Genomic DNA, 16793 nt, shown 5'->3' with positions numbered 1-16793 from the left:
GGCATCCATGCATTTATGCATAATTTCACACGCATAGCCATGCATAATAGGTTGCATACATGTTAATATCCCTATTGTTATGTATTTGTGCACTAGGTACACCCATGCATAAACACCCATTGCATAACTTAATCATTCCATGTTTACTTTCATAACCATGCATGCATAGTCATATCTAATGAGTCGGTAATCATATTTCCCCTTTTTCTGTAAAACTAGTGTACCAAGGTGGTGAAATCAAGATCCAGTATTCCCGAAAGCAAGCGAAACAGAACGGTCCCTATACATTTTTTTTAAGTTCCTGGAAAAGGGTTAGAATCATGTGGAAGGATCTAGCAGGTCAGATAAGCTCTCCCGCACCGAATCATGAAGATGTCCATCAGGATATGCAAAAGATTAAGGATCAGATGGAGAAGGTAGCCCCCTCGTGGAGCAAAACTACACAGCATCCAAAGCGGGCAGTTGAAAACAAGGCTTCATTCAAACCACGATCGATGGAGTCGTTGTCGGGTCTAGGTTTAAGCCTGCACACATTTATCCTAGCAACTCAAGACTTGAGACCCCAACCGGTGAGCGATGTCCAAGTTCCGCCTTTTATCTATCCTGATATTCAAGAAGAGAGAATAGCTGAAGAAAGGGGCAAAGAGCAGATACCTCGTCAAGAAATGAATCATAAGAATGAAGTTTAGGAAGAACAGCTGCAAACTATGCAAAAAGCAAACATGTTTGGTTCGTCGGATGCTTTCAATTCTTGTCTGATGCCGAATTTGATCTTACCCTCAAAGCTTAAAGTCCCAAATTTTACAATGTTTAGTGGGTCCGAATGTCCACTAGCTCACTTGGGGATGTACTTACAGAAGATGGTTGCGCATTGCGGTGATGATGATATGCTTATCCAGTGTTTCCAAGATAGCTTGACTGGGGAAGCCCTAAGATGGTATAACCGAGTAAAGATCCACACATGGGAGGATTTAACTCGCGCCTTTATCGCTCAGTACAACAATGATATAGCTTCAGAAAAGCAGACTTAACGAAATGTGGAGAAGAAGGCAAGAAGGTACTCTCATGATCAAGAAGAAATGACAACACAGAGTTATCCTCGGGTGGAAAAAGGAAAAACAATTTGTTTATGTGATGACTTTGTCAAAGATCAAGGTGTTGACAACCAAATCAGAGGTATTTCTCAGAATTTGGCTTGCTTGAGGATCACCAGAAAGCAGGTTAAGGAAGCGTTCAAAATAAAAGGAGTGCAATATATAAGGCCAAGACAAAGTTCTTCGAAAGGAGTTGAAGAAAGGAAAGAAAGGTGGGCAAGTAACGTAGTACCTAGGGGTGCAAGACAGCACATGGATTCCTTCAGTCCTTCACAAACTTTTGGAGCAACGTAACTTACAGATACCAGGGGTGCCTCCAAAGGAAAAGAAAAGAAAAGAAATTCAGCCTATCCCGATGACCTATGCAGAGTTATTCCCACAGTTGGTTGAAAGGCATTTAGTTGTGCCTACACCAGGAATGTTGATACAGCCCCCTTACCCAAGGTGGTACAACTCAAATGCTCGATGTGAATATCACGCTGGGACAATAGGCCATTCGATTGAAAAATGTTGGACCTTTAAGTATAAAGTGCAATCATTGAGAGATGTTGGATGGATAGCATTCAAGGATAAACAGCCAGGGATCCAGAGTGATCCTCTACTCAATCGCGAGGAAAAAAATGGTTAATATGTTGTAAGAAGATTTGGGAGCCGAGGTTGGGCAAAAGAATATGTCAGTTATGGATCCTGGAATTCTCGTAAGGAGCCCAAATGGAGCAAAAGTACACAAGGGGCAAGGTTTTGATTATCTAGTTTGTTTCATGTGATGATGTCATTTTAATTCCCTATCTTCTAGCAATCTGTCGACACTATTGTCTCGGACAATTTCCCTTTCATCAATAAATTGAATTATGCATTTTCTCATATCACTTGTGTCCTGAGCTCAGTTGACCAAAAATTTGTTTGCTGATGTTTCGTGTAAAGATAAGGAAAATAATAATACCAATATTCATAAGCCAGAAAGTGATGTTAATTTCGAAAACCAAACACGGGAGGTGGAATCAGAAGAAGACAAAACAATTTTCCTCACCCTATGAAGACAGATGTTGTGAAGAAATAAAGAATCTCGAAGGAATTCAGTAAAATATATGTGTTGTGCCAAGAAATTCAAGTCAATTCACTATTCATGTTTTGATCAAATGATAGATGGCCATCTTTGGCCGACCAGTTATCCCTAGAAAGAACCAAATATTGATTTACCAATTGTTAACCAAGTTGAGCTTGAATGTTAAACTAGTCTTTTCTTAAAAGCCAGTTCACCAAAAAATTAACCTGGGTTGGGTCTCTTAGCGTTTGGCAAGTCATATGAGACAACAATGGGCTATCAAAATGATGGTAGGTCATTTTTCTACCCAAAAGAAATTCAAAGAAGAAATCTCTTGCAAGCCCTCTTGAGCGTGAAAAATTTATTTATTGATGAACCCGTCAAAGGATCACACCCCACACTGGGGCAGTGAAATCAGTCCCAAATGAAGTCCAAACAAAAATGACAAAATCCCTTCATAGAGAAAAACAAAAGGGAGCAGTAAAAGCAAATAGAAAAGAGAAAGAAAATAAGGGACATACTACGCATGTGATCCTTGACCAAATTACCCTTGATGAAACAAGAGGTTCTCAATGGTTTCACGGCAGAATAAGGTAGGAGAATAGTCCCCCAATAAAACTGGGGCAATTGGTTAAAGAAGAAAATCAGTTATTCAATTCGAAAAGTTAGCACCATTATCATTAGGGCTCTTGAATACTGGTATGAAATTTTTCGTTGAAATAGCATATGAACACAGTAAAACATCTATTTTGTGCATATGGCCTTTTGATTTAGCAAGTTGATGTCCTAAATGCATGATAATTCACCATTCATTCCTCATGCAAAAAAATAAAAATAAAAAAATAAAAAATAAAAAATAAAAAATAAAAAATAAAAAAAATAAAAAAATTCCATTCTTCAAAAGCTCCAAAAGGAGGACGGATGGTCAAAAAGGCTTAATCACTGACACATCCGCCAAAAAGAGGATCCTTGTGAAAGACAGGTAAAATGGTCAAGAATAGTTACAGATGCACCTAAATGATGCAAACTTCGTGTTGAGTTCCAGTGACTTTGATTTGGGTGCCTTCATGTCAAAACCAAATTTGAAGCCAATATCAGTAACAAACGATGGTAACTGGGGTAGATTTTGGGTTGAGTTTTGTTTGGACTAATTCCGATGCCGTCATATCAGAGTGCATAGCCAAGATTAGTGAATGAGGATCGAAACTAGGCAATTTTTTACTTCAGTGGAGCAAATTCAAGAGCTTTCAGGACAGAATCAAAGTCAAAAACAGGGTCATTACTAGTGGCATGTAAACGCTGGGGCAGATTTTAAGCGCCTTTTGGAATTCGAAACATGGCTGGAATCGGTGGCAACTTGGAATTTGAAAGCGCACCCAAGATCAGAGATTGGGTTGTCGATTACAAACATGTTGGAAGGAGAAAAGATTCATGCATTTCATGCAGTGCATAAGAAAGAAAATATAAAGGGCATCTCATTCAATATGCATACATCTTTGCATTCACGCATCATTATGCACACATAGCAACATATCACTACTTTCTAGCATCTTAGGTAGCAACATGCATACATATAGCAATAGAGCACCATTCATTCATACTTGCTTGGTTGAATAAACTTCTGAATAATCCTTTTACATCCTTGAATAAACCATTCTTGTTCAGATACATTTTGAAACTGGGGCAGCTGACCCCCATGCACAGATTGACATACTTTGAAACTGTGGCAATTGACCCCAAGAAGCAATTGATGCATTGATTGTTGAGTCTCAAAGAGGGTAATCTAAAGACAGCCAAAGAAACTCGAGATTTTGTTCCCAATTGATAATCCTCAGTGGAATAATTCTGAACCCTACACTTGAGGACATTTTCTAGAAGAATTTTGTGGTCTCGCACCCGATTGATCAGCCTCACTAGGGTAACCATTTTTCAAAATACTGACCGTCCAAAAGATCTTGAGACCTGGCACCTGATTGATCATCCCTAGTGAAGCAATTTTTCAGGACTTAAAACCCATATGAGCTTATTCTTCAAAGAGTCTCGGGACCTTGCACTTGATTGATCATCCTCAGTGGAGCAAATTTTTAGGACTTAGAGCCTTATGCTTGAGGACACTTTCCAAAAAAATCTTAAGACTTTGTACCCGATTCATCATCCCCCATACAAAGTAGCCATTTCCCTAGCCCAAATTGAGTCATCTGCCTTGAAATTAGGGCATCAGCCCTCACATCCAAAAATGTTGTTCACGACGAAACCGAGGTATTGGATCACCTCAAAGCTTTCTTGATTATATCATTCATGCGAGTAGTTTCATCCAAATTGTTTTGATCATCTTATTCATTCTTATTGACCCTTTGCGGTCCCACCTTATTGACCCTTCGCGGTTCCACTTTTATTGACCCTTCGTGGTCTCACCTTATTGACCCATCGCGGTCCCACCTTATTGACCTTTCGCGGTCCCACCTTATTGACCTATCACGGTCCCATCTTATTGACCCATCGTGGTCCCATCTTATTGACCCTTCGCGGTCCCCTCTTATTGGCCCATCGCGGTCCCACCTTATTGACCCATCGCGGTCCCATCTTATTAATCCTTCGCGGTCCCACTTTTATTGACCCATCGTGGTCCACTTTTATTGACCCATCGCGGTCCACTCCTATTGACCCTTCGCGGTCTCACCTTATTGACCCTTCGCGGTCCGACCTTATTAACTCTTCGCGGTCTCACTCTTATTGACCCTTCACGGTCCCACCTTATTAACCCTTCATGGTCCCATCGTATTGATCCATCGCGGTCTCACTCATTTTGACCCTTCATGGTCCCACTTTATTAACCCTTCGCGGTCCCACCTTATTGACCTATCACGGTCCCATTCTTATTGACCCATCGCGGTCCCACCTTTATTGACCCATCGCGGTTCCACTTTTATTGACCCATCGTGGTCCCACCTTATTGACCCTTCGCGGTCCCACCTTATTGACTCATCGCGGTCCCATCTTATTGACCCATCACGGTCCCACCTTATTGACCTATCACGGTCCCATTCTTATTAACCCATCGCGGTCCCACCTTATTGACCTATCACAGTCCCATTCTTATTGACCCATCGCGGTCCCATCTTATTGACCCATCGCGGTCCCACCTTATTGACCCATTGCGGTCTCATTCTTATTGACCATTCGCGGTCCCACCTTATTGACCTATCACGGTCCCATTTTTATTGACCCATCGCGGTTCCACTTTTATTGACCCATCGTGGTCCCACCTTATTGACCCTTCGCGGTCCCACCTTATTGACTTATCGCGGTCCCATCTTACTGACCCATCGTGGTCCCATCTTATTGACCCATCGAGGTCCCACCTTACTGACCCTTCGTGGTCCCACCTTATTGACCTATCACGGTCCCATTCTTATTAACCCATCGCGGTCCCATCTTATTGACCCTTTGTGGTCCCACCTTATTGACCCTTCGCGGTTCCACTTTTATTGACCCTTTACGGTCCCACCTTATTGACCCTTCGCGGTCCCACCTTATTGACCTATCACGGTCCCATTCTTGTTGACCCATCGCGGTCCCACCTTATTGACCCTTTGCGGTCTCACTCTTATTGACCATTCATAGTCCCACTTTTATTGACCCATCGCAGTCCACTTTTATTGACCCTTTGCGGTCCTCTCTTATTGACCCTTTGCGGTCCCACCTTATTGACCCTTCGCGGTCCCTCCTTATTGACCTATCACGGTCCCATTCTTATTGACCCATCGCGGTCCCACCTTATTGACCCTTTGTGGTCTCACTCTTATTGACCATTCGCGGTCCCACTTTTATTGACCCATCGCGGTCCACTTTTATTAACCCTTTGCGGTCCTCTCCTATTGACCCTTTGCGATCCACTCCTATTAACCCTTTTGCGGCCTCACTCATATTGATCCTTCGCTGGTCATTTTTGGGAAGTCACACTTTGATCTCTTTTGATGCATTGACCTGGTCCAAAATCAACGTCTTTTATCTTTGCAGGCTTTTTGCTACAAATAACGTAAGAGAGTTCCTACTTTTACTTTGAAGCGACAAAGCCTACAAAGAGGGGTAGCTGTAGACACCCCATTTTTACCCAGGCCCAATATGATTATTATTATTATTATTATTATTATTATTATTATTATTATTATTATTATTATTATTATTATTGTTAATATTATTATTTTGCTATTATTATTATTATCATTTTTATTACTATTATTATTGCTATTATTATTATTATTTTATTATAATTAGTATTTTTTATCTTTATTTTATTGATTTCTATGATTATTATTATTATTATTATTATTATTATTATTATTATTATTATTATTATTATTAGTATCTTTATCATTATTATGATTATTACTTTACCATTATTGCTATTATTATTTTTATTCATCTATCTATTATTATTATTATTATTATTATTATTATTATTTTCTCTATTATTAGTATTATTATTATTATTATTATTTTGTTATCATTATTATTTTTAGTATTTTTGTTATCATTATCATTATTATTATTATTATTATTATTATTATTATTATTATTAGTATTTTTATTATCTTTATTATTATTATTATTATTATTATTATTATTTTGTAGTTATTAATATTAGGAGCTAGGGTTTTGGGGAAAAAGTTATAAAAGCGAGGGGTCGGGCGCTGCACAGACACAGCCTGGGGGGCGCGCACAGACCTGCACAAAAAAAAGGCCTCTCTTTCTCTCCATCAGCCGTCACCCATCTCCATTCTCCTCTCTGTCTCTCAGTCCCCCAGCAATCTCCACTCCAACCACCGCCACACACACAGCCTCTCTGCACAGCTCTGCCCCCTCAATCTCGCCCTCCCTCTGTTCATATCCCTCCCAGCACCAATCCCCTGGCCTTCCCTCTTCACGCCGCCAGCAGCAGCGACCACCAGCACCAGTCCCAGCCGCGGCTGTCTCCGGCCTCTCCACAGCAATTGAGAACCATCTCCACACCAGAAATCCACAGCGAACTATAGCAGCAGCCACCACACATGAACCCCAGCCCCCTACCGAGACCATCCTCGGCTCTCTGCCTCTGCAACTCCGGCGAACCACCCACGCTTCACCGTCACTCCATCAACTCCGGTTCCCCAGGCTCGCCGTCATCATCTCTCACACGGCTCATCTTCGTCTCCATCACCGTGCCCGACTCCCTTGGTCATCCTTGTTCCAGCCACGGCCAGCCCAGCCCGCACACGCTCACCAGCGATCTTCTACAGATTAGGAGGCTGCCCAAAGATTCATATCCCGGTATTTGTGTGGTATTCCTGGTAATAAATTATGTTTTCATAAAAAAGATTTCCTTTTCTTTGGTCTGGATTTTTTTCTTTTTTTTGCAGTTGAGTCTTGACTATTCCAACTAATAGATTTTGGTTTTGCGCAGTTCTCCCAATTCTTCAGGGCGTGCGGTCAGAAAAATTATCGTAATATATACATAGGTGTTTGTTTATTTGGTTATGTTTTTATTTTATATTTATTTTATTTTATTTTTTTGTTGTATGTTTCAGATTGGCCGTAGAATATTTAATCATCATTGTATTATAATTGTTATTGATATGCTCCTTGTTATTGGATATTTGACATATTGTATATGTATATTATTTTTATTATTTCATATGTATGGTTTATTAATTTAGGTTTGTGTTATGTTCTCAATTTTTTTCGTTTAGATAATTTCTTGATGTTTACATATTATTATTGAACTTGTATGATTTAAGTCATATCTCTTTAGGGTATGTTATAATATTGTTGTTTATTGATATTTTTGTTATGTACGTATATACATGTATATCCAGATTTATTATGGTTTAGAATATTGTTTCTATTATCATGCACATATTATGATTTTATATTATATGTAATATTATGGTTTACCACTTAATATAGTATTATTATCATGTATATAATTGTTATTATTAATATGGTATCATTTAATATAGTATTTCTTTTAGCATATATGGTGTTATAGTCGCTATTATTTATCATGATATTTTTAGTATTTTGAGATATTTAGTATTACCTTAAATGTTTAGTATTACGTATTTTTAGTATGTTAATACTGTGTTATTTATGATAGTATTTTATTTTAGTATATATGGTATTATTCATTATGGTATTTATTTTCATTATTATTATTATTATTATTATTATTATTGTTATTATTATTATTATTATTATTATCATTTAATTTTATATCATGCGTTTATATTTAATATTATTAATTGTGTTATTTTTAGTGTTGTATATTTGTATTAACTTATTATTATTATTATTATTATTATTATTATTATTATTATTATTATTATTATTATTATTATTATTATTTTATCTTTATGTTTATTTTTAGTATAAAATATTTTATTGATTTTTTCCCTATGATTTTAATGCGGGTGGTATGAGCCTTCGGGCTTCACGTACCTTTAAGCTCTGAGGGAATATATATATATATGTATATATTGTATTTATTTATTTATAAATTTATTTATTTATTTATTTTTTATGTGTATTTATAAATTCCTAAAAATGAGTAATTTAAAGACTTATTAGATTAACTTAGGGATAATTTCAAATTAATTAGGTACCGTTCGTAAGAACGGGCGCGTAGGGGGTGCTTGTACCTTCCCCTTACGTAACCGAACTCCCGAGCCTAACTCTGGTAACATAGACCCATTCTATCCCTAAAAAGGTAGTAATCATGTGTTCTAACCACACTAAAAGGTTAGTGGCGACTCCGATATTCCCATTTTTCTTTCAAAATTAAAATTAATTTTTAATTTCGCCACCCAGGGCACACGCGCTCCAGGGACGTCGCGACAGTATTGTATTGTCTCCTTTGACATCTACATAGTGAAAACCTTTGTCGATTGCTCCTGTGGATGTAGGCATTGCCGAGTCATGTGAATCTTTGTGTTGTTGTTCTTGCTTTCATATATATTGTGTGTGTGTGTGTTCCATATTTTATCTTTATTGGTTGCTGCGTTTGGATTGCACTGTATAAATATGAGTTTATTCACAACAATAGTAGATTGTAAATAATTAGATATTGACCTTAAACTGATATCTCAAAACAAAACATCTACACTTGCCCTTCTTTGCATGTTGTTGTGAATCATGATAATGTGCAAAGCCATAGATCACTATTTAGCCACTCACATTATAATAAAAATATTCTAATAATTGTTCTATTTTTGCAACTGTGTTGCATTAATTCTTACAGTCAAATTTGAGACTATGATTATCGTATTTTATTTGCAACCTTTTGTAATTTGTAATCAAAATTTAAATTCCTCGGATATTCTTTTGACTAAATAAGACTTATGTTTGTTTAAATTTTCAGGTAAGAAGACAAACATGAGAATAATTATCATAGTTGTTGCATCCATGAGAGCACTTGCTATTACCATTTGCGCATACTTTGCATGGCAGTGGATGGTTAAACAACAAGGTAATACGTGCATTAAGATTGGCACAAAAGATCAATAGAAAATATTTAAAAGCATATATCATCTTAATATTAAAGCATTAACTTGTAACTATATTTTGAATCAGCTAACAAACAGAAAATCAAAGAAATATTATTGATAGACAGAGAAGAAGCACATTTACTTGGAGAGAATAGTAACCAAGTTAAGCTCCAAGAGTTACCACTTTATGATTTGGAGATCTTAGCAATTGCAACTAACAACTTTCACGTTACCAATAAGCTTGGGCAAGGAAGTTTTGGATCAGTATATAGGGTACACAATTATTCCTATTAGAGTTTTGTCATATTTTAGTCTAATATTTTTTTTTGGGAACAATCAACTCATACATTTTGCTAATTATGTTGTCATTTACTTTTAGGGAAAACTGCAAGATGGACAAGATATAGCCATAAAAAGACTTTCTAGAGGCTCTAGACAAGGGATCGAAGAATTCATAAATGAAGTCGTCGTGATTTCTCGAATACAACATCGAAATCTTGTTAAACTCCTAGGTTGCTGTGTTGAAGGAGAAGAAAAGATGTTGATTTATGAATACATGCCAAATAAAAGCTTAGACTCGTTTCTTTTCGGTTAGGCCATGTTGATGTTGTTTATATTATTTGCATTACAAGAAGGCACTAATCTTTTCCTAACATTCTGATTATATAAAAAAAATGCTTCTATTTTTTGATTTGTTTAGGTCCAAGCAAACAAAAATTTCGAGATTTGCAAAAGTTCTTTAATATTATTGAAGGAATTGCTCGAGGCCTCCTATATCTTCACAGAGATTCTAGATTAAAAATTATCCATAGAGATCTGAAGGCAAGTAATATTTTGCTAGATACTGAGCTAAATCCAAAAATTTTAGACTTTGGCATGGCTAGGATTTTAGGAGGTAGTCAGGATCGTGCAAATACTGCAAGAATTGTTGGGACATTGTAAGTGGCTATTTTCTTGTCCATATATTTGCATCATTACTTCTTCCTATGTTTCTAAATGACAATTTAGACTCAAATGTTTTTTTTTTTATTCAAAATTATGTTTGAAATGATAAAATACAGTGGTTATACGTCCCCTGAATATGCAATTGGAGGCTACTTTTCGGAGAAATCCGATGTCTTTAGCTTTGGGGTGCTAGTGCTCGAGATTGTGAGTGGAAGAAGGAACACTAGCTTTTGCCATGATATGCAAGCACAAAGTCTTATTGGATTTGTAAGTTTTATTTATTTTTCACTTATTGCATTTTGATTTTAGAAAGTTTAGGTACATATTGATGAAAGTTTTGTGTTTGCAGGCATGGAAATTATGGAATGAAGACAATATTATGGGTTTAGTAGACCCCATATTATCATATGAACCATGCTTTGAAAAGGAGATTATGAGATGCATACATGTGGGATTGCTATGTGTGGATCAATTCCCACAAGATAGGCCAACTATTTCTACTATTATTTCAATGCTTAGTAGTGAGATTGTAGATCTTCCTAGTCCCAAGCAACCTGCATTTACTGAAAAGCTATTTGCTCCAGATGCGAACTACTATCCAAATTCCCCAATTGCTTATTCCATAAATAATGTCACCATTACAACAGTCGCTAACAAGCAATAGTTGCTTCTAGATGCAATCTCATTTGTTGATAGAAAAAATATGTATATTTTGTTTGTTGTATATTGTCAACTCTAATTAGGTTAATAGTGGGATTCAATTTTTTGCTATAGAAAATCAATTTTTTTTATTCCAAAATTTTTGGATTGTATAGTATACATTAGTGTTAATTTAGGTGTAATCTTAAGAGGGGATGAATTGGGTATTTAAAAATATATTATCACTTCTACCCTATTTTAATTTTTAATAAAATACTCACAAGTTAGGGAATACTTAAGTTTCAATTTATTAAGCTATCTAATGAAATTAATTCAAATTAATATCTTAATAAATTTAGTGATACCCAATTTACTCTCAAGTGCACGTAATATTCAGCAACATACATACATACAAGATAGACAATTAAACACAAGCGGAAATTAAAAGATTTGAGGGAAGAGAGATGCAAACACATATTTATACGAGGTTCGGCCTACCCCGGCCTACATTCTCGTTTTGAGCAACTCACTCAAGGATTCCACTAATCCCACTCCTTTAAGTGGGACGGAGCTTCCCGTTGCAATCCGCTGCTTACAAGAGGCGTAGCTTCCTTTTCACTCAAGTTCACAACCCGAATCGTCAACACAACAATATAATTACAATTTTCTACAAAACTCAAATGCTCCTTAACAAGCTAATGAGTATAATTGAAATCCTAATACATACTTAGATGGTATAACATGAAGCTCAGTTAAGTGTATGTAATGTGTTCAATAATATTTACGTAACAACAAATGTATGGTCTTTGTATAAAGATATATAATAGGTTTTCTCAAAAGATCTAAGCTCTATTAATATTTCTCTAGAAAGGATTTCTCAAAAACTATGAATTTTGGAGATTTAATGATTTACTCTCAAATAGTTTTTGCAATAGTAAAGTAAGATAAAATATTTGAATGAAATATAATGTGAATGCTTTCAAAGATTTAAGCTTCAACAAAACCTTTTTCCAAAAAGATATTTCACACAATGGATAAAAAGAATGTGGTTCTTTCTCTCAATAAAGTTTTAGATATATGAAAATATGAGAGACAATCAACTTTAACATCAATATTGAATGCCTAAAAATAAGAACTTGTTTACCAAACTTTAGAATCAATGATGTCTTCAAGATATGAATGAGAACCCTTTAAAAAGTTGAGATGATTTTCCCAGGGATGAGTGAATGCAATAGAGTATTGGCAAATTCTCTAGAATGGAGGTACACTTAGCACAAGATATGAAGATTGGTCTGTCTAAATTGTTTCTCCTTGTGTTTCAAGGGTTTAGGGTTTGTTTAAATAAGTGTTCTCGGCATTTGATCAAATTTTGGCCGTTGGATCATGTAATTAAATTTTAATCCATCCGTATCTGTGCTAAACACCGTTCTGTGCCGCAAGCTCATCGACGAGTGGACACATTCCTCAATGAGTGTTCAACACTCGTTTGTCAATGAGAACATGAGTTTGTCGATGAGTGGACTGTCTGAGATTTTTGAGCTCTTGGTATTTTCTCATCGCTAAGTGTAGATCATTCGTCAACGAGTCGCCTCAAAAGTTCATTGTCGAGACCTCTTTTTTTCAGAATTATTGTGCCTCTACAATTTCCATCCAACCTATAACTAATGTAAATAGGTTTTTCATGGAATGCATGTGTCCTAAGGTCGGTCTAGGTCTTTTCGAGCTTCCAACTACATCATATGAGATATGTAAATACAAACAATACTAAATACCCATTACAATTGAAAACTCGAAGCTTCTTCACCCTTTTGCTCTTCTAATTCCATGGAGTATGTCAAGTTGTATGTGCTTTAAGTTCCTCATGTCTTCCATGACTTCCTTACCTTCTGTGTATGCTAAGCAATGATCCTGTTCACAATCTCAATGCACAGGTAAGATACTATGTGATTTGTCGTTATCAAAATAGGATTGGATTCATAGAGTCAATAATCTTTCCTTTTTTCATGATGACAAATACATGAGCAAAAATATTGGGTTTAGCTTAAACAGGCCCCCCTAAGAATATGCATGACAAACAGTGTTGCAATGTAATCCAAACAATTTGTAGAATAAAGACAATAAACTTTTTAGGATTATAAATTGAACCATTTATTCTCCCTTTGTCCTCAATTAATTTCTATTTCTTCCTTTTTCCAAATATTACTGTGAAATATTTCTCCCCCTTTGTTTCAAAATTTTACTATAGGATATTTTCAAATTTTGATATTTTCAAAATTTTATTGCGGGATATTTCTCCCCCTTTTGATAACAACAAAAAGGTATACAAAAATATACAAAGTTAAATATTTCTTCCATTTAAAAAAAAATATATCACTCCCCCTGTGTTAAACAATTTATTTCTCCCCCTTTTCTAAAGATATATGTAACACCCCGACCCGTCAAGTGGCCCTAGGGTGCTACTTTAGTAACGTCAGTGTACCTGATACCATCTCATCACATATAATATACAATGGAATAAATAAAACATTCTCCACATTTTATTACCTGAGTCTAAACATCCACGTACATCAAGTTCTTTCCAATCTTATATTACATCTCATAATGATGAGTCAACTACTCGATCCACACGACCATAAAACACAAGCCTTGAGGCAGTATACATAAACTACTCACATCTGAGTTCTTGAAGACACTCACAAAAAGAACTAGTCTAATCTCCACCCCCTGGAATCTGTTAAACTCGATCTCTGAGAATTCCTGAAAAAAATTTGATGTGCAATGGGGTAAGACACCTCTCAGTAAGGAAGATTAAGTTAATGATAGTGTGTGATCAACATGCATTTTAGTGTATACAAAATCGTACATCTCCCTTTACATCTATTCTTTATTGAACAATAGTATATATATATATATATATATATATATATATATATATATATATTCATTCTCATTTCTCACAATATAAAACAATACTGGAAACAATTTCATCATTTACATAAATATACAGATATGCATGAAAGACACTCCCTGGAACTACTCGCCATATATAAACCCACGTGGTCAGGGTTGTGCAGCCCGAAGGCTGGACTAAGACCCAGGGGATCAACCCAAGCCAAGTCATTCCCTGTTATCTCCGTCTGCAGGCTTCCGCAAGCTCGCTTGCGGGACCGATTGCCTTACACTTCTTGGAACATACTTCCTAAGAAAGTAACACATCTACCTCTATCAATCGGCTAGGACCACCCAACAACTCTCTCAAATCAAGTGTGGGTGCACGTGGTCAAATGGTGAAACTCTCTCTGGCAACGGTACTGCGCTCATAACAACTGGGTTCTTAGAGTTCCTAGAGCATATTGTGCAATTTAAGGAATTAAAATTGAACTTTAAAATCATTTCATAAAACCTGGCCTCACGTCGTTTAATACAACTCATGCCTCAACCCTCTCATAAAGTACAAACTCAGGCCTCGGCCCTCTCATAAAGTACAAACTCGGCTCTCAACCTCTGAATAAAAACTTTGTCATTTTATAAATCCCATCCTCAGCCATTTAATACAACTTGGGCCTCAGCCCTCTCATAAAGTACAGACTCGGGCCTCGGCCCTCTCATAATGTACAAACTCAGCTCCCAGCCTCTAAATAAAAAGTCTGTCATTTTACAAATCCTGGCCTCAGCTATTTAATACAAACTTGGGCCTCGGCCCTCTCAATGAAATCCCTGCATTTTCTTGAACAGTTGTAGTATATTTCATAAACAGTTCAGTATTACACAACATACCCTCTTTGGTATTTCCATAACTCACAAAACAATATACACCTGCCACACAATTTTCTTTATTTAATACATTGCCCATAGGCAAGCAATAAAACTTTGTACAAATGGTTTGTAAGATCAAGTTAAACTTTCCACCATTCATTTCTACTCAAAATATCATATCTTATATCCTAGGTTTGTAAACAAGCCCTTTGAACAGTTGATTTTCAAAAGAATAACTGAAAACATAAACATACTCACTCCATAAACATTTCCCTCGGTCAAAATCATTACAAACACTGTATTAAACATAATCCCCTTACCTCTGCTCCACTAGATTTGTAAATATTCACTCGCTGATTCTCGTGGTAACTTCCGATCATTGAAACGGGCAACGATCAGCAAAAGATCGAAGAGAGAGAGAGAGAGAGAGAGAGAGGAGAGAGAGAGAGAGAGAGAGAGGGAGAGAGAGAGAGAGAGAGAGAGAGAGACTATATATAAAAAAATACATAAATTAGTTCTTAAGTAACGAAGATATCTCCTCCAAGATATTTATATATAAATATCTAAAATATCTCCTCCAATATATTTATTTATTTATTATTATTATTATTATTTTTTCAGGTTACTACAAATATAGTTGTTTTGTTAAATCAAATTTCATGTTGAACATACACAACATTTCAATCAACATTGATATAGGTAAGCAATTGAGTTCATTAAAGTTCAAAAATTTACTTGCGCATCAACATGTATCGTATATCCATAAAAATTGAACATGAAATAGCCATTACTTAATTTCAATTTAAATTCCCCCCCCCCCCCCTCAGTTATGTATTCTAATATATCTCTAGGGAACTTCTCGACTATGCATCAAACCTAATTCACGCTTAATTTGGATAAACCTATCCTCCGTAAGTGGTTTCGTGAATATATATGCCCATTGTTCATCTGTGCACACAAACTTAAGTTCCACATCCCCCTTTTGCACATGGTCACGAAGAAAATGATGTCTAATTTCTATGTGCTTAGTTCGAGAATATGATATGGGGTTCTTTAAGATATTGATTGCACTCTTATTGTCATACTTTATAGGAACTAATTCATAGTGCAATCCATAGTCCATTAGTTGTTGCTTCATATATAGAGTTTGAGCACAACAACTTCCAGCCACTATGTATTCAGCCTCGACTGTGAACAATGCAATTGAATTCTGTTTCTTGGAAAACCAAGAAACTAAGGATTGTCCTAAAAAGTGACAAATGCCACTAGTGCTTTTTCTATCTACTTTGCTACTAGCAAGTCAACATCAGAATAACTGACAATCTCAAGCAAAGTGTGTTTAGGATACCTTAATCCAATTTCAATAGTTTCAATCCTATCACCGGCCCTCAGGTTGATGATATTGTTAACTACTTTGCCACCAATCAAACACCAATGCAGGATAAGCAACAGTTCTTTTCAAAAGTCAAGATAATATTTAAGAAGAAGGGTTGCCCTAACCGAAAAACCTAGTTCGAGAAATTGGTAGATGTGCGCTGGGTTTACCGAACCGCAATCAAGAAAATTTCAAGGATGACTCCATACAGGTTGATTTACGGTAAGGCATGTTATGTACCTGTTAAAATTCAGCATTATGAATTATGGATTATAAAACAAATTGACTTTTTACTTGATAAACGGTCCTTGTCATAGACTTTCCCCTTGGATTCTGTAAGCACATGCACCTACAACTTTCTCAACCCTATGGCATTATCAAGTAAAAAGTCAATCTATTTTATAATTCATAATTCA

The 16793-nt window shown here is 36.2% G+C and overlaps 1 protein-coding gene across 1 annotated transcript in view; it reads left to right on the top strand.

Annotated features, from left to right (window-relative positions):
* The window catches only part of LOC131154160 (G-type lectin S-receptor-like serine/threonine-protein kinase SD1-13), a 48194-nt gene extending 36788 nt beyond the window's left edge, over window positions 1–11406 (top strand). Inside the window, exons 2-7 of the mRNA XM_058106733.1 lie at window positions 9536–9643; window positions 9748–9935; window positions 10042–10252; window positions 10363–10600; window positions 10724–10874; window positions 10957–11406. Coding sequence (XP_057962716.1) covers window positions 9536–9643; window positions 9748–9935; window positions 10042–10252; window positions 10363–10600; window positions 10724–10874; window positions 10957–11271 — 1211 coding nt within the window. The 3' untranslated portion in view covers window positions 11272–11406. The remainder of the gene's footprint in view (window positions 1–9535; window positions 9644–9747; window positions 9936–10041; window positions 10253–10362; window positions 10601–10723; window positions 10875–10956) is intronic.
* The last annotated feature ends 5387 nt before the right edge of the window (window positions 11407–16793 follow it).

The sequence above is a fragment of the Malania oleifera genome, chromosome 4 (assembly GCF_029873635.1).
Source record: "Malania oleifera isolate guangnan ecotype guangnan chromosome 4, ASM2987363v1, whole genome shotgun sequence".
Classification (NCBI taxonomy): Eukaryota; Viridiplantae; Streptophyta; class Magnoliopsida; order Santalales; family Ximeniaceae; genus Malania; species Malania oleifera.
Note: the sequence above shows the minus strand (reverse complement) of the source record. Positions and strands in the feature narration are given on the sequence as shown.